This window comes from Trachemys scripta, chromosome 6, assembly GCF_013100865.1.
Source record: "Trachemys scripta elegans isolate TJP31775 chromosome 6, CAS_Tse_1.0, whole genome shotgun sequence".
NCBI classification, from domain to species: domain Eukaryota; kingdom Metazoa; phylum Chordata; order Testudines; family Emydidae; genus Trachemys; species Trachemys scripta.
The window spans coordinates 24911459-24931698 of NC_048303.1; the positions used below are offsets into that span (position 1 = coordinate 24911459).

Consider the following 20240-nt stretch of genomic DNA (forward strand, 5'->3'; position numbering starts at 1 on the left):
GAAACCACTTAGTTGAGTGATTTTCAAGAATGTGGATTTGAAGCTAAAAACAAACTTTGTTCAGAGCTTCTACTTATGAGTCACCTTAGCTATTTCTAAAAAGATGCCAATTATCTTAAATAATTCATACTGGAAAGCAACTCAGCAGTTTAAGTTTCCAGTTTTGAAAGTGCTGAGGACATAGTTAAGTGAGTGGTTTAGAGACTGTACATGAATACTAGAGGGCAGTATTGGGCAGCAATAAACTAAGGATAACCCTCATGACTATACTTTAATATAGTAGAGAGACTTCCTGTTGCTAGTCAAGAGAAGGTGCTAGCCTAGCCATTAAAGGCCACTTAATATTTAAAATTAGTTTCCTTGAAAGGGAAGGTCTTGGGGTTATTCTTCCCCCAATGGCTTGATGAAGCATTTACAAGAGGGAATTTACCACTGATTTTAGTAGACAATTGGTTAGCTGCCAAGTCATCGTGATCAGCGTTGTCTTGAAGAATGCCCACTTTGCTATTAAAGTAACTGGTGAAAGCTCCAGAAGCACCAAGCAGACTTTGCTGCTGTTCTCCCTTCCTTGCTGGTACTGCAGGTGGCTTTGTCAGCTGGAAGTCTTTAAACATTTCTTTTACATCCTTTTTCTCTTTATCCCCAAGTGGGTCTAATGCAGTGAAGGCATCGCTTTCCTTCTTAGACGGCTCCTTCTGAGGTGCAGTTCTGGGTGGTGGCTGAGGAGGGCTTGTCACGGAGATAGAAGACAACATAGCAGGGGGCGGTGTAGTAGATGGAAACATGCTGGTCTGGAAAGGATTTCCAATGGTGGATGGTTGTGCCCAAGCAGTAGGAGAAACATGTGCTGGCTGACCCCAGAGACCAGGAGATTGAGATGGGGCTCCAAATGATGCAGGCTGACTCCACCCTGAGACTGCTTGAGGGGCACTGAAGGCAAGTGATTGAGTAAAGCCTGTAGGTTGAGCACCCATAATGGATCCAGGAAATACGGATGTGGCAGGATTGAAAACTGAGGACTGTTGACTCCATGGTGTTGGAGATGTTGCTGGCAAGCCACCTAAGAAAGATTATATGCAAGACTTGTAAATATGGTAGTGAGGTATATCTGTATGATACTTGTGCTCCTTGCATAGATTTGTTCTGTGAAAAAAACCACCAAGATGTTACAGACATTGAAGAGTAAGCTTCCCTCACAAGAGCTCAAAAACTGGTCTTTCACCACTGGAAGCTGGTCCAATAAGTGATTACCTCACCCTATTAAAGTGGATAAAGTACTTAGACAAGCCACTTTAATATGGGGGCTCTAAAAACCTTGTTCTTAGATATTTGATTTTAATTCAGTCAGCAAGTGTTGGGTGTCTGCTCCAGACACCCTTGACATACTGCATGTTAAACCAAGGTAATTCAAAAATGCCCTTTGATGTCAGTTAACCTTGACTAGCTCCATGTCTATGCTGCCAAGAATACGTCTTGACAGCAAGTAGGAATCTATCATACAGATTTATTCAGTATTATGCACCTATACAGCACAATGTCACCAGAGAGTTCAGAGAAAAGACAAAACTAAACAAGTTTCCTTGATTGTGTCATGCTGACCTGAACCTGGCTGAGTGCAGAGTGTTTAGGCTACAGTGTGATTGGGTCTCCCTTGAGGTAGGCAAACTATTCCTAACATGACTAATGTGCTACTAGTCCCATTTTCAAAAAGTTGGATTCCTAAACTCAGCTTTAAGGATAGCCTAAGTGGTTTAGTGAGACAGGTTTGAACAGGTTGTTAGTGACCCAATGTCTTACTCTAGCACATTGTTAGAAGGCAGATTTCAGTTCAAGATGAGGCCATTGCCTCTTGCAGGGAAAAGAGCCTAGAACTCTAAATTCTCAGCAGTGTGTCATTTACCTATGCATTCATTACTACTCACTCTTAAAATGATTAAAGCTCAATGCAAATATCTAGCTGTGACTATCTTCAGCCACTGCAGTCCTTCCTCTGCATCCCACTAATGTACAGAAGTAGCTTGCCTCACCACCATATTTAACTGCCCTGGCTCCCTCTGCCCCAAGACACACAGTTTAAGCATCATTGGGTAGTAAGCCTAATGGATCTCTTCCAGATCTACTCTATGCATCAGAGTATTCTACTCCTGCTCTTACCTTAAGCTGCATGTTTCCCATAGTTGTCTGACCCCAACCCAGTCTGGATTTTATGGTCTTCCTCCCTTAAGTCATTTTGGAGACCAGCCCTCAAAGTTGAGTACATTGTTCTGCTGACTAAGCTGTAACGAGGTTACATGTTGCTTTGGTATACAATACTTTAATATGCAGTATCTTAATGGCACTGCATGGACTGTTCAGCTAGCTACATACATTATAGCCCTAGGGCCTTGTGATACTGTTGCTTGAAAATATTAGCTAGGCAAGATTGGCATGAGAGTCTCTAGAGGTTGAAAAAAGCAAGTCTTCTTAAAAAAGAAAAACAAAACAGGTCCCCCTGCACCCAAGCCTTACATCCCTTGTGATCCATCTGAGCTGGTCAGTGATGGAATATTCATATATTAGTAATATAAACTAAGATTTAGTAGCAATGGATTCTAAGGTGCCAGAGTGACACTAATTGAATGTAGCTAGTTGCTTATTAGCCTTGTTACTTCCTTTAACTCCATCTTGTATGGACAGGTGGGAGCCACATATTTACTGTGCATTTTCCACAGTTAGAAGTGTTAGATTTGATTCCCAATGCAAGTAGGATATTAAGGACTGACATTTTGCTCTCCTGAATCTGGATTAGAATCCAGTGTTCAGAATCAAAGCACTCTGCAGGAGACAATTGCTTGCCTGGGTGCATAACTCAGATCCCTAGCCTTAGTTTGGTTGTGCCTCACTGGTCATGGACAAAAGCCAAAACTGTAAAGTTCAGTTTGTAGCCATCCCCCTGTGAAGATTCTGTATTCACTTGTTCACATGGAGGCCATCACAGGGCATTGAGCCAAGATACCTGACATACGATAAAAGCCAGAGGGTCCAACTGTATTCAGTCTACTTGACTATATTTAGGGTCTTGAGTTATAGCTGTCCCAATTATCTATACAGCAAGGACAACTAGGAAAATTTGGGCTAGTTCTCAGCACTTCTGGATTTTGGTAGAGTTATTGAAAAACTTATAGTGCTGACAGCACAATTCTGAGTTAATGTATTAGAAATCTAAAGGAACATATTCACTGGTAGTGGAAGAAAGATAGTCAGCTGTGGATAAAGTCTGCCAGCAGGTGCTCTGGCTGTCAGATAACATGTACAGTTTAACACAAGAAACACTCCATGTTTAGAAGTGGTGTAGTCAACTGGTTAGGGCACCAGACTGGGCAGGAGACCTGGATCTATCCTTGATTTGACAATGACCTATTGAGACCTTGGGCAAGTTACTTCAACTCTGCCTTGCTCACCGTCTCCATAGGCATTTAATTTTGAATGCCTTGCACAAAGTCCCCAGTCCCTGTTGGGTCACTACAATTTGTACTGCAGTAACATGTATTTTCTTGGGGTATGTCCACACTACAGGTGGGAATGTGCTTCCCAGTGATGGTAGACATAAGCTGGAGCTAATCTATGGAGGCATGCTCCCAACTGCTGTTTAGATTGGTCAGTGGTAATTTCTCTAGCTGTGATCAGAAAAGAGACTTTTGCCAATACTCTGGACTGGAGACTGACACTGAATCTCCAGACTTCTCTTCCTGTACTATTTTAACATTTGGTACCATGTTTACATTTATTGGTATCTTGTGGTATATGTGAAGAGTCTATTTAGTAAAAAAACCAAAATCTGGTTGCCTATCATGCAATAGTCAGTTCACACTGCAAGCTTAAAGAGCAAGCACTCAGTTAAGTCTCCCAGAGGATTGAGTCCATGAAAGTGTCAGTGAAATGTATTCTAATGAGATGCTGTCAGGTTGAGGAAGAGAGGACAGAATGGAAATGTAAACTCCAGCACACACTTGCTAAGAGTACATTTAAATCAAAGTCTGACTTATTAAAAATAAAAAACCCATCAGTTGAAGTGGCCAATAAGATTGATTCTGTCACCTTAAAGTAATGAACTAACCTAGACCAGCCATGGGTGCTATGGTAGGACTGGTTCGGAAGAGGTCCAGCGGGTTGGTTTGCACCAGTGCAGGTTGTGTTGCAGGAGAAGTCAGGCCTGGGGCCTCTGTAGCAGTAGATGCAAAAAGGTCTGAGCCAAACAAATCGTTTGCTGCAGTCTGGAAACAAGGGGCGGGGGGGGGGAGGGGTAGGGAGGGAAAGAAGAGAAGACAGCTTTACTGGGATACAGTAACAGAATGACACCAATTCCAGTTTCTGGACCTTGTTTTCAGGAAAGTTCTGATACTATCAAGACAGGCAGAGTCCTGTATTTGCTACTAAGCAAGATTAAGCTCTCAGATAAAAACCTATTTTGGTTCTGGAACCAGGAGACATGGGATCCAGGTTTTACACTAAAAAAAACTGTTAGAACTCAAATTTTGCAGCCTAATCTTAGACTAGATGCTGCCTCTTTCTAAAGCCAGCTGTGGAGGTATTTAAATGGGTATGCCTATAATGAAGTTAGTAATTTACTTAGGTTAAGAAACCAAGAGTATCCTGGCTATAACAACACTATTTAACATTGTCCATTGGTCGTGTGCTTCAGGTACATTGTTCTTGAAGTTAAGCACTGGCAAGATAAATTAAGTGATACTGGACTTAGTCCAACTCCACTGGTCAAATATGCTGCAACAGAATTAAGGGTGTGTGTTGTATCTAAGCTACAATTTAACTTAAAATACTGCAATATTTGAGATTTCAGGGTTCTAAAGGCTTTCACATCATACAGCCAAGAGTTGTGAAATGACTTCACAACTGAAGTAACCTTATGGCAGTTTTAGTCCTCTACAACTAGAGAAGGAGCTTCTTATAGCCCAATCAAAAGGCACTAGGAAAGATTGCTTTGAGCTTGCTACAGAGTGCAGTCTTTTCTGAAGTCTGCTAGAATAAATATGTACTATATGGACTTACTGAAGTTTTCTTGAGCAACTTAAAAAGGTATTCTTTTGACTGTCTGCTGGAGGGGGAGCTATTTACTGCCGAGTTTCAGAATTCTAATTTAGCATTCTAATCTAACAGGCACCTTTATGCCAGTTACATTTATAAGTACTACATACATTTCAGATCAAAATACTTACCGGAGTTAGTGAAGTATGGCAGCATTGAAAAGAAAAAGTGTATATTTAGTGATAACCATTATGAATGTACACATGAAATCAGAAAACATGGATTGCAGAGGGAACATGGTGGGTGGAACAGAATTGAAAAAAAAAGTTGTTGTAGAGTAGCAGGAATAGTTTAGCCAGTATCACCATGTTTTGGTAAGAAAAAGGAAAGCTTCCTTCACCCAGCCCATCTAACAGAGCATGCACGTCACCATTAAATATTTGAAGATGGTTCACCTGAACAGTCCTCCTTCCTCTTCCTGGCTTGGTACTTTGTGGAGGTGGGCTAATTGTTATGGAGTCATGTGACATGAGCTGGACATTGCTTTCAGAGTCCAGCTTTACTCCATTTTGCAGAGATAATCCTTTGGAAGGGCTTTCCGCAAATAGGTTTGATGAGGATTTGGTCAGAAAACCATTCTGTTCTCTTTCTGGTACCCCATTTTGGGTCCTTGCTGCTAGCTGCATTGGCTTACTCTCAAGAGGCCACTGGCTTGTCTGTATTTCCTGTTTGCCAGTTCTATTAGAAATCTGGTCAAACTCTTTACCAAAGTAGTCAATATCACCATTTACAGCACCATTACCCAAGAAGCTCAGACTTTCCTTCTTCTGAAGTGGAGATTTTAAAGAATCAAATGAAGGTTGTGCAGATTGGTCTGGTTGTGTGAAAGGATCATCACTGAAAGGATCTGGATTGGGAATGGGAAAGAAGCTGAGATTGGTAGTGAGAGAACTTTCAGGCAAGAAAGGTGTCTGTGACTTTGGTCGTGGAAGAGAGGAAGTGATGCCATTCAAGAAGGGACTCTCTTTTACACAAGTCTGATTGTTCTCGATTTCAGAGTTTAGATCCACTAACAGGATATCTTTACTCTCCTATTAGTTTGGAAAGAAAAAAAGTAAAGTTAGCTGAAGACTGAAAGATGCAAGCCATGTAATGTGTTCAATCTTTACTGTGCAGAAAACAACCAGCATCTAACACTTCATGTTCATTACCAGGAAGTCTGGCAGTCTTAACTTTGTTTTATGATTAGCAAAAAGTTTGACAGGGTTAGGAGCAAGGCATATACACTTCTGACTTCACACTTTCACTACAGCTTCATTACAATAGCACTCGGATGCTATTAGACTAAGAGGGCTCCCATCCTGATAGGTGCTATGAAAGCAGCTACAGGGCAGTGCTTAGTCTGTCATGAAGACATAAGCTAGGCTTGGCTCAAACACTTAATAACCAATTTCAACCCCTGAAAAAAGTCCTCTCCACAGGTCAGTAAGTTATAGCCATTTACAGTTTACTCTATATTGTGACTCATAGCAGTGACTTAATATTTTAAGTTTAAGGCAGTGTATTGCCTCTGGAAGATCATGACACTCAAGTGTCATATGTATGCAGCTCAGTAGCAGTCTGCTTACACAGTGCCATTTTTCTGTTACAGACTATGCTTGCATGAGTGATGTAGGAGGGCACCTTAAGGGAAGCACCAGCCACTCTGACTAGGATACTATCAAAGTAAGTTGCATTGCAGTATTATTGCTGCAATATGCCATTAATACTGTAGGTGGTGCTTGAGTAAGCCTAGCAGAGTTTATTTTGGCACAGTGTTCTTTAGTTTCACATGTCAGTAATAAGTGAGGCCTGTGGATTATGAAGTCATTGTGGGCGAGGGGGACAATACAGCAACTTTGAAGAGCCTCATCTCTCCTGTAGAGGAGCTGCATCTAGCAGTCAAGAGGCCACAGCCAGCCTATTCTGGGCAAGGGACCTGAGATTGGTTCAACTCTTTTGCCAGCATCTTAAGTGTAGCACTAAAGTCATTGCATGGATAAAGAGTTATAAAATGCCAAGTTTAGTGTGAGTACCATAAAAAAAGTGTTGAAAATTGTGTGGTACTGCAAGTCTGCCTGCCACTTCTAGCTACTGAGCTTAAGTATTTGATAGCACTAGAGGCAAACAGACGTGGATGAAGATGGTTATGCAGTGATATGGGAACAAACTTGAGCCACTATGGAGATTTTATAATAGGAACAAGCTTCCTATGAGAGATCTAGCACAAGAGGATGAAATTTGACTTTACTCCTTCCAGTTAGTGGCAAAGCTGCTTTTGCACCAGTTAACCTAACCACTAGAAATAAAGACAACTGCAACATCTGAAGTCTCACCTTGCTTGAGTAATTTGTGACACAAAATGGAAGAGCAAATTATTATACTGCAAGAGAAGTCTTTACTTACTGTAGGACTGTTCAGGTCAGGAGGAGTGGACATATCACCAAACAAATCCATCTGGTCAACACCCTTAAAAAAAGTTATATTTGGAAGAGGTTCAGATTCTGTGCAAGGCAATGATTTCACCACGCTGATGTAAGTGTTTAAGACCAGCAGAGTACAAACATTAAGTCAAAGTCTAAGATACACCACTTTTAACCAAGGAAGTAGTTTACTATAGTAAGACAAACTGTTTCATACATGTGCAGCTTTAGAAACTGCCAAGAGATCTGCTATGTAGTTTAAGGACGCTACATACAGTACTCGAGCATTATGTCAACATACCAGTTTTATTTTGTCAACTTGATCAGTCAATGCATCGCTACCATTCTGGAAATGAAAATAAAGGCCATGTTAGTGCTAAGACAAGTCTGAAACAAGCAGACTATTCCAGTGATCATTCAGGTTGACTGATTTATGAATTGCCACAGAGGGAGATGAGGACTGTCTAGGCTGTTAGTGCTGTGAAGCAGTAAGACCCTTTGTATTGCTCTATAGTACTAGTTGCATGTTCTGAGGTTGCTGCTTCCAACTTTACTTGCTAGGTAGAAAGTATATGAAGGGGAAGGCAAGAGAGTTAGAATCTCACTTGTTCAGAGTGCATGTATTACTCAGATTGAAAGAGTAAAGTTTTACCTCAACTGTCTTATTGGCTTCTTCATTCTAAGATGGAAAAATAGATAGTATACATTAGCATCTGGCCATTACTTGATTGGCAGAAGATCAGATTCCTTCCTGTAAAGAACTCTACAGCTTTTGAAACTGTTAGAGGAGGAATTTGAACATTCTCAGCTAGACTTCTCTGGTAGTAAAGCAAATGTTGCCAAAAGCCAAGGACAATTATAAATGTTGATATGAACCAGCTTTATTTCAGATAACACTGAAGCACTAGCCTCTCCAGCCTAGTTTGAAAAGATCAGTAAGTGTCCAAATAGAAGAGAATCTTAGATCACTATGCATCCTAACTACTTGTAGGTTTATTTACATTTAATCTTTTTCCATGTATGCAATAGTCATATGCACAAAGCTGGTAGAGCGAAGATTCAGTCCTACTACAAGTTATATAGCAGTCAGTTTAGCTACTGGGCAATATGGAGTTGAAATATGGTAATGCTGAACACAAAGGTAGTTCTTTTGATAAGCAGCTATTCACAGAGTCCTCCCACCCAAAGGATCTCCTACTAACACAAAAAAGTTACTTGCCTTTTTCTTATCCTCTTCCTCCTTTTTCTTGATGTTATAAATTACTTGGAAGAGGTCCTTGAGATCAACTACTAGAGGTTCAGCCTGAAAGGGAAAGTTTTATACTTTAGGTTTCTGCAGAGAAAAGATTTTCTAATTGGTGGCTTGCTGTTAAATATGAACTGTACTTGCTGAGTTAGTATTCTACTCTAGGAATGGTATCAATTTCCAGGCTAACTGCTTTATCATGAAGCTTACTGAAAGGTGTTTGAATACCATGAAACCAAGTCTCACTTGCTGTCACCTCCCCTTTGGTCAAACTCTTTTATTAAATGCAATTACTTTAATAGTAAGGGAAGCTAAGAGATGGAGAACAGTAAGAAACTATGTACTGAAGAGGACTTTACCCTTAGTGTAGAGCAGGAAGCAGCATTTCTGTGCTTAGTCCAAAGGCAATGGTGCATGACTTGTATCCCTTGAAAACAGTCCAGGGTAAGAACTGTGCCTTCCTTGGTACATTGCTAGACATGTTCTGGGAATAGGTACACCTTATTTTCAGCAAAAGGATAATGTAGGCTTTTTTTTAAAAAAAAAAAAAGCTGCTGATAATCATGGGTGAAGCCTGCAGGTGGGAAAAGGTACCCCATTCTCAGACACTTAAAAGCTAGGTGCAGCAGTGCCAGCTGATCCATTTTGCTGTCCTCCATTTTCTACCAGAGGCTAAATTGCAGCTGGCTGGTCCATGCTCAGTTTTAGGATTTGAGTGGTTTTCCCCTCTACACCCTCCTCCCTTCTTGAGGGCTTTCCAATTTTATTTGCTCACTGCACAAGTCTATCTTGATCAGATAATGCCCATTTGCCCTTGATTCATGGGTAAGATTAAAAGGAGCAGGCTGCTATGTTTTGCTTTGTTCATTTTAAAACAAAACAAAACACACCCACACCCTCTTCTTAAAGGTGCTGCAGGAAAGGCTATTCTAAAGTTATTTGTTCCCCATTCCCAATCCCCCCCCAAAAATCAAAGACTTCAGATGGTGTTCAGGAGATGAAGTATTGCATTTAAAGCTAAGCTATATTGTTCTGATAATTATCAAAAACCCTATAGAAAGACCTTTAAGGCCCATTCTCCACCTACAAGTTAAATTGACCTAGCTAAATCTCAGTTGTGAAAATTTGTGCTATAAACATGTAGTTTGGTCAGCCTAACCCCCACTGCAGATGCAGCTAGATGGAAGAAAGTTCTTCAGTAAGCCAATGTACTGCCTCCCACATAGATAATCTGCCTCTGTGAAAGGGGTTTTTCCATTGGTTTAGGACATGTCTGTGCTATACCAGTACAGCTGCAGAACCATAGTTGTGCCACTATAGTGTGGACATAGCTTCAGGTACCAAGTCAAACCCTTAAAGTTAGGAAATGCCACACCTGACCCTGGGAAGGTCTGGCTCTTGTTCCTTCTACATGTAGGTTAGGAAGCTTCCTGCACATTGCCTGGGGTATAAGGGTGGGTAGGGGATGAAGAGCATGGAGATACAGGTATCTGAACTGAGAACAGGGAGCCTGGACTCAGCTTATAGTAGCCCAGAACTACAGTTGCAGAAAAGTCCTAGAGAATGGCCAATGTGCACAGAATCTTTGATGAATACTTGCACATGTTGTTTTGAAGAGCTTATCAGAGTTCAATGTGGCCAATTTTGTTCAGATTTTCAGAGACAGCAAAAAGGCTACTCCCTGCCAAAATTTCAAGTCCTTGCTCTAAAGGTCACCAGCATTTAACAAGGACAAAATATATTTCTTCCCATTCATTCCTCTCCTCCCCTGCCCTGTTCTTGGCAACTGAGGAACAGCATGGGCTGCTGTTTTCTAAAACAGAACCTTAGACACCCAGTATGTACAATTTCAGTTCAAGTGGTTAAATTTGCAAAGTTATAAGGCCATTTTCAGTTCCTTATAATGTGTAGTGCTAGGAAACATTAGACAGTGTTACCAGCTGCACCTAGAACAGTGATTAAGCCAACATTTAAAGCAGGCATTAGCAAACCAGCTTGCCCCAAGACAGTAGGTGGAGAGCCCAGACAAGCCCTCATTTGAGGCAATTGCATAATCCTGCCAAGAGGAAATCTGTTTCTGGGAAAGGTCACACCAGGTCCTATCACCTGTTTGTTCCAGCTTTTTTGGGGGGTGGGGAGGGGGAGGAGCACCGTTCTAATCAGTGCCCCCCATGAACCAGACATGAAACTTTGAGAACTAGAGATGTGGCTTGTCATTAGTAGCAGATGTGTTAGACAGGAACGGCAAAGTCAGAACTAGTGAAACTTGCAGAATTAACACATCCACAAGTCAGCACTTGACCTCAGACACTGCCATTTGTGCTGGCCTTTTAAAAGTGGGAATAAAAAAAATTGTTAGGAGTGCAGACTAGAGCTCCTGGCCATGAGTACAAAATTTATTAGTGTGCACATGTTTATTAAGTTGCTGTCCATTAAGAGAAGGGCTCCTTTGGTCAGCAGTAGAACTCTGCATGCTAAAATGCAAGAAACCACCCAATCTTCCTAGTACATAAAGCAAGCTCAGGCCACTTCAGTAACTTGCATCTCAGTGCTGGGTTGAACCCCAGGTCATGCTGTAGTAAGAAATTCTTAATCAGCAGGATATACAGTATAGGTTATTCCTCAACTGATGCTCCTTGCAATGGAGGGTTACTCAATTTCCATTTTGGAAGACAGCCTGCTGAATAGGCTTCTTGTATTTCTTCAAGTTGGTCTTCAAAAGCTGACTCAGCTCTGAGTTGTCTATGGGCTCCATAAGAGTCCATTTTGGATAGGATTGATTTATTGAGCGATGTAGAAAAGCATAAATATGCCCAAAAGTTGTCCTGCAAATCCCACAGGATGACCTTAATGCCCAACAGATCCCTTAATTCATACCTGTTGTGCTGTTTTTATGGCAAAAAACTGATGTTGTCCTTCTCCTCCGCAAACATATCCAAATGCACGGTTGTCAGTCACATCCCGAGCAATAAAGGAGATCTTGTTTACTGGATGCTCATGTTCTATGACCTAGAATTGAAAGCAATTAATCAGTCTTTTGAAAGTGACTAAAGTTAGTTCTGTTCTGCTGCACCAAACATGAGTACACAGACAACTATGGGATGGCAGTGGCCTTCGAGTGCCTATGTACAATAAAAAAAACTTAAGTGAGCTCAGCTCAAATCTGTAAAAATGGACAGGGCAATATCCAAGTGGTTTGCCAGTCAGCATTAAGGTTTGACATGCTCGGTATCCCTAGAAACATGACAGAATAGTGCCAGGCTATTAGTGCCTACAGAGGTCAGACAGGATCCAACTCCCTCCCCTTCCCTCCAAAGTACCAAAAAAGTCTGAGTAGATACAGATTAGCTCCTACTTTCTCCCTCCTCCCCCACAAACAGAGGAGAGTCCTTAGAGGTGTTGTACATGCTAGAAAGCTTTCCTAGGTCTTTAAATTTTAGGTGAAGAGGCTGCTAAGTTAATGCAGCTGTGGTCACTAGAGAAGAAATTGTCTTAATGGTCATGCACAGCCAGTTCTGAATTCTTACCCCAGTTTTCTCATCAATTATCTTGATACCAGAAAGGGAGATGTTCACCCAGATCTTCTGTTTGTGCTGTCCCTGGGAGCGGGCAGCTACTGCCATTCCCTAAATGAACAGGAGTTATTAGTAAGATTTATGCAATTCAAACTTGCTGAGTTCCAATGTGTTCAGCTAGAGTCAAAATTGTTTGTGCCTAGATACTTATGCTTTGAGTAAGTTGTGCCTCAGGTTAGATCTGTGCAATCCATAGACCTCAATGAAGCTGCAAATCAGCTGAATTTGGCCATCTGTCTACAAACATGGGTGCATAATAAAACTTCATCTCTGGTGTATAGACAATGCTGGAGTTTTAGGTTCTCAAGATTGTTCCCCCACCTGCACTAGTTTAATTTTGTAAGAGCTTTAAAGCAGACCTCATTTACATAAGCACTTCTGTCAAAAGGAGCTATGGGGCAATATCTTTACTAGGTAAAGTCTCTGTCCTGGTTTAAACCAAACAGATGACTTTGAGATCAGATGCTTATCCATACTGCCCAACAAGAATGATTAAGTTATTAGTACTGAAGAGGCTGATATGACCACTGAGGCATGTAATTCTGAACACACTTAATGTTGCTGACTGTAGCTTTGTCGTTCACTCTGCTTTGCCTGCATTATGACCTATAGCAAAGCAGTCTAGAGAATAAGACTTAAGGTTTTATTGCGCATTCTTGAATTGCTAGACGAGCATGCATTTGTTTTAGTTACAGTAGTAGTGGATGCATGTTCTTTGACTAATCCAATTTAGAGTCTTCACAACTGCTATGGAAATTCTCCCTGCCACCTTCACTCCCTTCCAGGGAGTTTAAATTCCCCAAGTTTAGGATTTGATTTTGGCTCACCAACCTGCATCTTCCAGTTCAGATGCAAAGAACTATATGGATTATGAAATATCTGCAGAGCAATTTTCAGATTAAACCATTGCTCATTGTAATTTTGGGCTGCTTCCTTCCCTTCATTAGTTCTGCTAATCTTTTGATTGGAGTGGCACCTTTCCTCCAGTTAGGATCTGTGCACCTCTATCACACTGAAGTGTGGTAATTGCTTGATATTGCTTTGGTACACAGTGGGAGTTGTGGCATGGCTTGCCTTTGACCACTATAGTCTGCCTATTGACTAGCATGCATGTCTGGTTAAAAAGGCCAAGTTCAGACCTTTACCTTCAGCTTCATCATTGAATCTTGGCTCATTTTGTCTCCTCTTGCTTCTGGAACATCATCAATGCCAATCAACTTGGCTTTGTATCTTACGCCATCCCCTTTGAATCTGGCCAAAAGAAATTCATCTGTTTTTTCTGAACCTGAAAGATAGATAAGCTTTTAAATGGTATTTGGAGCTTAAGTGTCTAGTCTCTCTGAAGAGAGTGCTTTGTCATTCATTTTGTAATCCATTCTAGTCTGCTGCTAACAAAGTTACATGGGCCATGTGTTTTAGTATTGCTTTTAAGGTATCGGCTAAATGGGAGTATCCAGTACTCTTGTACCATTGGGTCCCCATTGTTTATTAGATGGGGGATTTAGAATTGTGGGGAAGCAATACGAGGCATCAGTTTAAAGCTTAGTTTAGAGAATCAATACAAGAAGTTGCTTCTTTGCACCAATTGGGGTTTTAGTCTGAATGTTAACAAGGTTATGCTACAGGCTTTCTAGATCTTGAAATAGGCATATTACCTTAGGACAGGGGTGAAAGTGAGCTGTATGAGCCCATACTTTAACATCCCTGCCCCTTTTGCCTCCCCTGGCGGTGGCCCTGCTGGTACAGGCCCTATCAGTCCTTCCAGCCCTACGCGAAGGATTGGGGCCCTCAATGGAGCAGGGGACTCGTCTGTTCGCTGGGACAGGAAGAAGGCCCTGAGCCAGTTTAAAATCAGGTTGTTTATCCCAAAGCCCCTAGTCTAGGGTTGCTAACTGTCTAAACACAAACAGGTACAGACCCTACCAGCAGGGCCACTGATGGGGGGGTGGGCAGCAATGTTAGAGTGTTGTTGTGGTGAAGGACCCTCAAAGTGCTGCCACAGCAGCTCTTAATGTTGGTGGCCCTGCTGGTACAGTTCTTACTGGCAGGGCTGCCTATGGGGGAGGCAAACCGAGCAATGATGTTAGAGTGCTGCCGCAGCACTTTAACATAGTTGCCCTGTTTGCCCCCCTGGGCTGCTGACAGGGAGGGTGGGGGCAAAAGGGCAGCTGCCCTGGTGCTTGCAATTTAAAAGGGCCCAGGGCTCCCAGCTGCTGCTACTGTGGCAGAGGCTGGGAGCTCCAGGCCCTTTTAAATCACCCATGGAGCCCTGGGTGGCAAGGGCCAAGTAGCATGGATGGGCTGGCTGGGGGAGGCTGACCTCCAGCCCTGCCCCTTCTGCCCTGAGGCCTGGCCCCTGTACTGGTAAGAATTTATTACTTTCACCCCTGCCTTAGATTGTCACTTTGCCAAGACCTAAGGCATGAGTTTTAGTAACAAAAGATAATTTGTGATGATATTGTAACCTGTGATACCAAGCTCTGACACTGCATAAAAATCTTTGTCTATAACCAATTAGATTACTCTTCCATTCTGCAGCGAGCATGTTCATACATTAACTTTTGGTGACAAGAAATGTTGTCTACAAGATTTATGGGTCATACATCAAGTGATTAATAAGATCTACAGAAGCAGACTTCAGTCCTGTTAGTTCATACACCACAACTTTGTTGTGCTACAGACTATGAAAGTTAAGTATTTGGACACTACAACAAAGGCTAATGTTTGATTCTGGTAGATTACCTTTAAGCAGCCAGCAGGTATTAGAACCTCTGAAATTCAGAGGTGAGTGTTATGCACAAAAAACCCAACACAGGTTTGACCACTCTGTATGTGGAATAGTGTCTGTAGAATGATGTGCAGACAACATGCATTTGACTCCACCATCCAGATGACCAGAACCTGAACAGGAGGTTTCCAGTTCTAAGTTAGTACTTAGATTTTTAAACACTGTTCCAGAACAGTGAGCTATTCCTTTGAAGATAGCTGCAGGTTTATGAGAGTAACTGATACACATCTAAGATCTTGCAGTCGGTCCAGTTGCTTCCTCCCTACCACCTTAGAATGATTTTAGGTTTTATGGACTCTAGAAAGATAGGGGAGAGAGTGTCAGTTCAGTATTGAAGGTTTGCTAGAATCTCTTGCACTGCCATGAAAGTTGAGTAGAGTATGAACAAGTTCAACTCTGATGGGTCCTTTTATAGGCTCCAATAGTGATCATTTGGGTTATTTTTATATATAAAATAAATAAATAAATAAATAAATAATAAAATGAGGCCATCTAGTTGATAACTTAAGCTTCTGGGATTTGGCAGAAGTTCTTTAGGCAATAGGTTTTAAGTCTGGCATTAAATGCAGTAGTCTTTTCAGAAGGAAAGGTTCATGGGCAAGTGTCAATAGCTTCCTGGAGATTAAGCTATCAGTGGCAACTGTTAGATGCCCAGCACTATGGAAGTGAACCACTTAACAGCATTAAGGATTCAGACATCTTTTTGATCATCTTGGCTAGTATTCATTACCTACTCCCTGCCCCCAGTTTAAGTAAGTCCCTTGAGGGGTTATGCTAAAGTTTTGGACATGCATTCAGAGCAGTTGCTATTTTAAAGAGTGCCCTCCAGTGATATTTTGAAGAAATATTAGAGGGATAATAGTCACAGCCTGCATATGAGGTAACTTAGTATTGAAGAGGGATGAATTGCTTACCCTTCTTTTTTTCCTTCTTTGAGGCAGGTGCTTTTGGTACTGCCTGCTGCTCAGGCTGGTTGTTGATATTAGTTGTTTCTACTTCATTAGACATTTTGAGATGGAGGCCAGCCTCAATGCCACAAGCATTAAAGAATGCAATACTCGCTGTGTTGTTGGATGTCCAAACAGTGATCAACAGGCAGGCATAATACTTCACCTTCAGCAAGGAGATTAAGTACTTTAGTTAAACTGCCAATATTCCATTTGATTTAAAAGTGTCACCATATTAAGACTATTAAAAAAAAAAGTACATGCCATAGGTCCACTAGATACAGACCAGTGAAGAAGTTAGATTTCACATGAGTTGTAGTTACAGCTGTAGACCTTTCATGGAAGACATTAAGGCATCCCATCAAGGGACACTGATATTCACATATGTTAATAGCCAAAGTGCTTAGTTACAGGACATGATCAAGATCTAGCCACTATTTGCTTTGTGTGCCAAGGAGGTCAAGGTGTCAATTTTATACAATTGCTCCCCTGAGATGTTTCTGCTTTATTTGCCATACAGAAGTTGGCTTCTAGTCTAGCTAAACTGCCATTTTGATCAATTTCACTTAGCCTCCTATAAACAAAGGACTAACTATTGCTAAATAAGTGAGCATTTTGCAATTGCACAATAGGGAAGGGAAGAGGAAAGCTACTGGTAAGTGCTTCAGATTCCACATAGGTGAATAAGTACAGCACTTGCAGTTTTGCAAAAAAGTTATGTGGCCTGAAGTAGATTGTATTCTCCCCTTGCTGAGACTTAAGCTTACCCACTGCTTCTCTCCTCCTCTCCTCAAGATTGATGCTCTAAATACCCATTTTCTGCACAGATTTGTCCTTCTGGATGATAAGAACTCCTATCTGACAGCCAATAATGCAATAGACTCCAGACAGTCAGATCTGTCAAGACTTTAGGTATAACACATGTAGGGACTGATTCTGTGCAGATATGCTCTCCATTTCAGAGCCTCTCATGCCATGTGATGGTTGTTCACTAATCCAGATAAGTATGGTTCTCAAGTGGATTATACAAGCAGGCCCATAATTTGTGGTCCTGTGCTGGTTGGGCTAACAAGAATGTGATGTAGTGGGCAGAGGCATCATTTTGCCAGAGTGTAAAGGTATGTGCCCTTCATGTAGATCTCAGAAGATCCCTTGTCCTTGGATGGCTTTTTGCCCACCCGCCCAGCAAAAGTTCAGTAGGAACTTGTGCAGCAGGCAGTTCTACAAGTTATTTTGTCCAGTTTAATTCTTAAGGGTAGTTCTACTTTACAAATATGAGCAAGCTGAAAGGAACTACTACAGTACAGTCTACTAAACCTCATGTGTTTACAGACAGTTATCCAAGTTACCTAGGCAATCATTTGTGCACCATTAGAAGGTGAAGATTATTCAGAAATAATTATGTTCCCTACATTTAGTTGTCTTACAGTCTAAAAAGACCTGGTACTTGGGTTGAGTTTTGAGTAAAGCCAGTATGTTTTACAGTAATAGCCCCTTCAAATTGTCTCCAAGGGTGCTGGAACAATTTTGATAGTGGAGGTGTTGAGAGTCATTGAACCAAACTGTAAACCCTGTATATGATAGAAACCACTTCAAGCTAGGGGATGTGGCAGCACCCCTAGTTCTATCACCGGACTGTCTCATTTGATTGACTAAGAAGCCATGAAGTAATTACAGAGGATCTTCAAACTCTGCAGTCCTGATCAAGCTCTAAGTGGTTTCTTAATTTAGTTTGAAAGACAGAGAGTAACTGTTTAGTAACAATGTATTTTGACATCTAAGTTCAGGGATAATCAATAGGTGAACTGCAGGCCAAATCTGCATCACCAGATGCTTTTGAACAGACAAAAAATCTTAATCAGTTCATTTTAATTTTCTCTGGTGTCTGGACCTTGACTGTACCTTGCTCAAGAAATTTGGACAAAAAAAAATGGACTACCCTGATCTAGTATTTCCAGATCTAGCACAGGCAAAGCATCAGATAAATGCAACTTTACCTGGCAAAACTGGATTTCAAAATATGCAAGACATCCACAATGAGACAGTATTTAAAGAATTTAAAAAAAATATCTAGTCAGCCATCTGAAGCAGTCAGGAAATAGAAATAGGCTTCCAGGGGACAATAAAGCATACTTAAAAGTAAGTGTCTAGAGCCAGTTAGAAAGCTACATTGTCACACTGATATCAGATGACAAATATTACAAGCTATTACCACTTAGCATAAGGTTTCCTCATGCTAAAGTTTAAAGGTTGTCTGAGTCACTAATTTTTAGTTTGGTTTTCCCTATAGCACTGAAGAGGAGCTACATCACAAGGCAAGTCAGTTAGGTACTGGTTTAATAAAAATTAAACCAGTACCTAAGTCCTATGAGTAATTTGATAGCTGTTAATATTGACTTTCAGTGCAGATGGGGCAGGATGAATGTGTAGCTCTTTGGTTTCTGTTTCTCAAACTCCAAATGACAGCAAATTCATTCTTAATTGTGAAATTCCTAAAGTGAACCCATTAAGTGGCTCTTTGGTGTAGGCTGCCTGGAGTCAATAAGGGTGTCTCCTCTAAATACTGGGAGTCTTATAAAATCTGAAGCATGTATATTTCCTATTACTGCCCTCAGATACAATATTACCCAGCAGAACAGCTGTAACATTTTCTAGGAAAGATGTCCATCTTTCCTAGTTATCTAGTCAAGTGGAAGCTGCAGTGTTGTAGTATTGCACCTAAAACTAAGGCTATTGAAAGATTGGAGCAAAATTATACATATAGACCAGATTGGAAGAGAATTTCCATGAAAGCTGCTATTTCCTTCCTTGCTCTAGTCAAAAGGCTAGTCAGTGTTCAGGCCACTATCCTCCACCTGATTAAGTCAGTCCCCTAAGAGGGGCAGCCAAATCAATCATCTCTAGCATAGGAGTGATCAAACCAGTCACTGGAGATCAGGAAGTTAAGCTGGAAACTCAAAGCTCATCTGCCTTCACTGAAGCAAGACAGTCAGTGATAGCTGCTAAGTGTTGGATTCTGAAAACTGACCAAGGCAGGCATAAGTCTTGTGTAGTCTGCTCCCCCTGCTTCCAAGATCACTTCTTGTGGGAAAAGGGCAACTGTTGGCAAAAATTCCAGAAGTATCCAGTTTTGAGTCTAGAAAATTTGGTTTGGAGGTTTGACTGATGCCTCCAAAACCAACATGAAGTTCTGCTGCTTAGTCTTGCACTTAAGAGTCAGCTGTTGAACTTTCTGCACAAATTTGTGCACTTCAACTGCAATTAAGTGAGAAGACCCAGAATGTTCTTCCATGCTGCTTATTGGAAGCCAAGTGAACATGTTCCAAAATGACCAAGCCATAAAGAGACCAGGAGTCCTAAATCAAGTATTAATACCCATGTGTCTAGTCATGGCTAGGTAAGGCTTTTATATAGCTAGTGAGCAAGGTTTTGGACTGCTCAGGAGTTTTGAACATTTATGCTGGATGTTACCTTTGGAAAAAATTCTTGGAATTAACATTGCTGAGCTTTTGGTTTGCAAGAGATTTTCCTCAGCCAGACTATTTCTTGGTGGGTAGTGTCACCTTTTCAGTTTAGTTTCCCACCACTATATAAAACTTTAGACTTGTGGCCATATAGGTGAGCTCTTTGTAACAGTTAGACTAAGACTTTAAGGCCAAAAGGGACCCATCATGATCCTCTAGCCTGACCTCCTCCACATTGCAGGCCACAGAACCTCACTCACCCACTCCTGTACTCGACAGCCTCTGGCTAGGTTACTGAAGTCCTCAAATCAGGATTTAAAGACTTAAAGTTACAGAAAATCTACCACTCATTAGTTTAAACCCACAAGTCAACTGTGCCTCATGCTGCAGAGGAAAGTGAAAAAACCAAAAGTCTCTGCCAATCTGATCCAGGGGGAACCTGTAGAATCTATACCAAAAAGTTGATTCCACATGAAGTCTAGGGTCAATTACAACAAACTTAATGCATATTGGTCACCAAGATTTAATCTCATCCCACTTAGAGATTTACTCTCCTGTTCAATTTAAAGCAGATGCCTCTAGTGCAACATTGTTTGCATGGATACGTAATAAACATATTATGATCTGAGAAACCTACAAATAGGTATTCTGTTTTAGCTACACAATCTCTTCCATCACTAATTTTGACTAACCCAGATTCACAGGTTGCATTAAATTGCTCCTATGGTTTACAGAC

At 41.2% G+C, this 20240-nt stretch overlaps 1 protein-coding gene across 3 annotated transcripts in view; it reads right to left on the reverse strand.

Moving 5' to 3' along the window:
* Nucleotides 1-20240, reverse strand: part of DAB2 (DAB adaptor protein 2) — a 40937-nt gene that overhangs the window by 4251 nt on the left and 16446 nt on the right. The window contains exons 2-12 of one of the 3 annotated variants that reach the window (XM_034773995.1): nucleotides 16008-16206; nucleotides 13451-13590; nucleotides 12258-12356; nucleotides 11608-11739; nucleotides 8704-8787; nucleotides 8137-8163; nucleotides 7786-7830; nucleotides 7468-7530; nucleotides 5478-6113; nucleotides 4097-4253; nucleotides 431-1060 (exon numbers count right to left, since the gene is read on the reverse strand). In XM_034773995.1, the coding sequence (XP_034629886.1) occupies nucleotides 431-1060; nucleotides 4097-4253; nucleotides 5478-6113; nucleotides 7468-7530; nucleotides 7786-7830; nucleotides 8137-8163; nucleotides 8704-8787; nucleotides 11608-11739; nucleotides 12258-12356; nucleotides 13451-13590; nucleotides 16008-16101 (2107 nt within the window). In that variant the 5' untranslated portion in view covers nucleotides 16102-16206. The remainder of the gene's footprint in view (nucleotides 1-430; nucleotides 1061-4096; nucleotides 4254-5477; nucleotides 6114-7467; nucleotides 7531-7785; nucleotides 7831-8136; nucleotides 8164-8703; nucleotides 8788-11607; nucleotides 11740-12257; nucleotides 12357-13450; nucleotides 13591-16007; nucleotides 16207-20240) is intronic. The other 2 variants (XM_034773996.1, XM_034773997.1) reach the window with 2 other exon arrangements.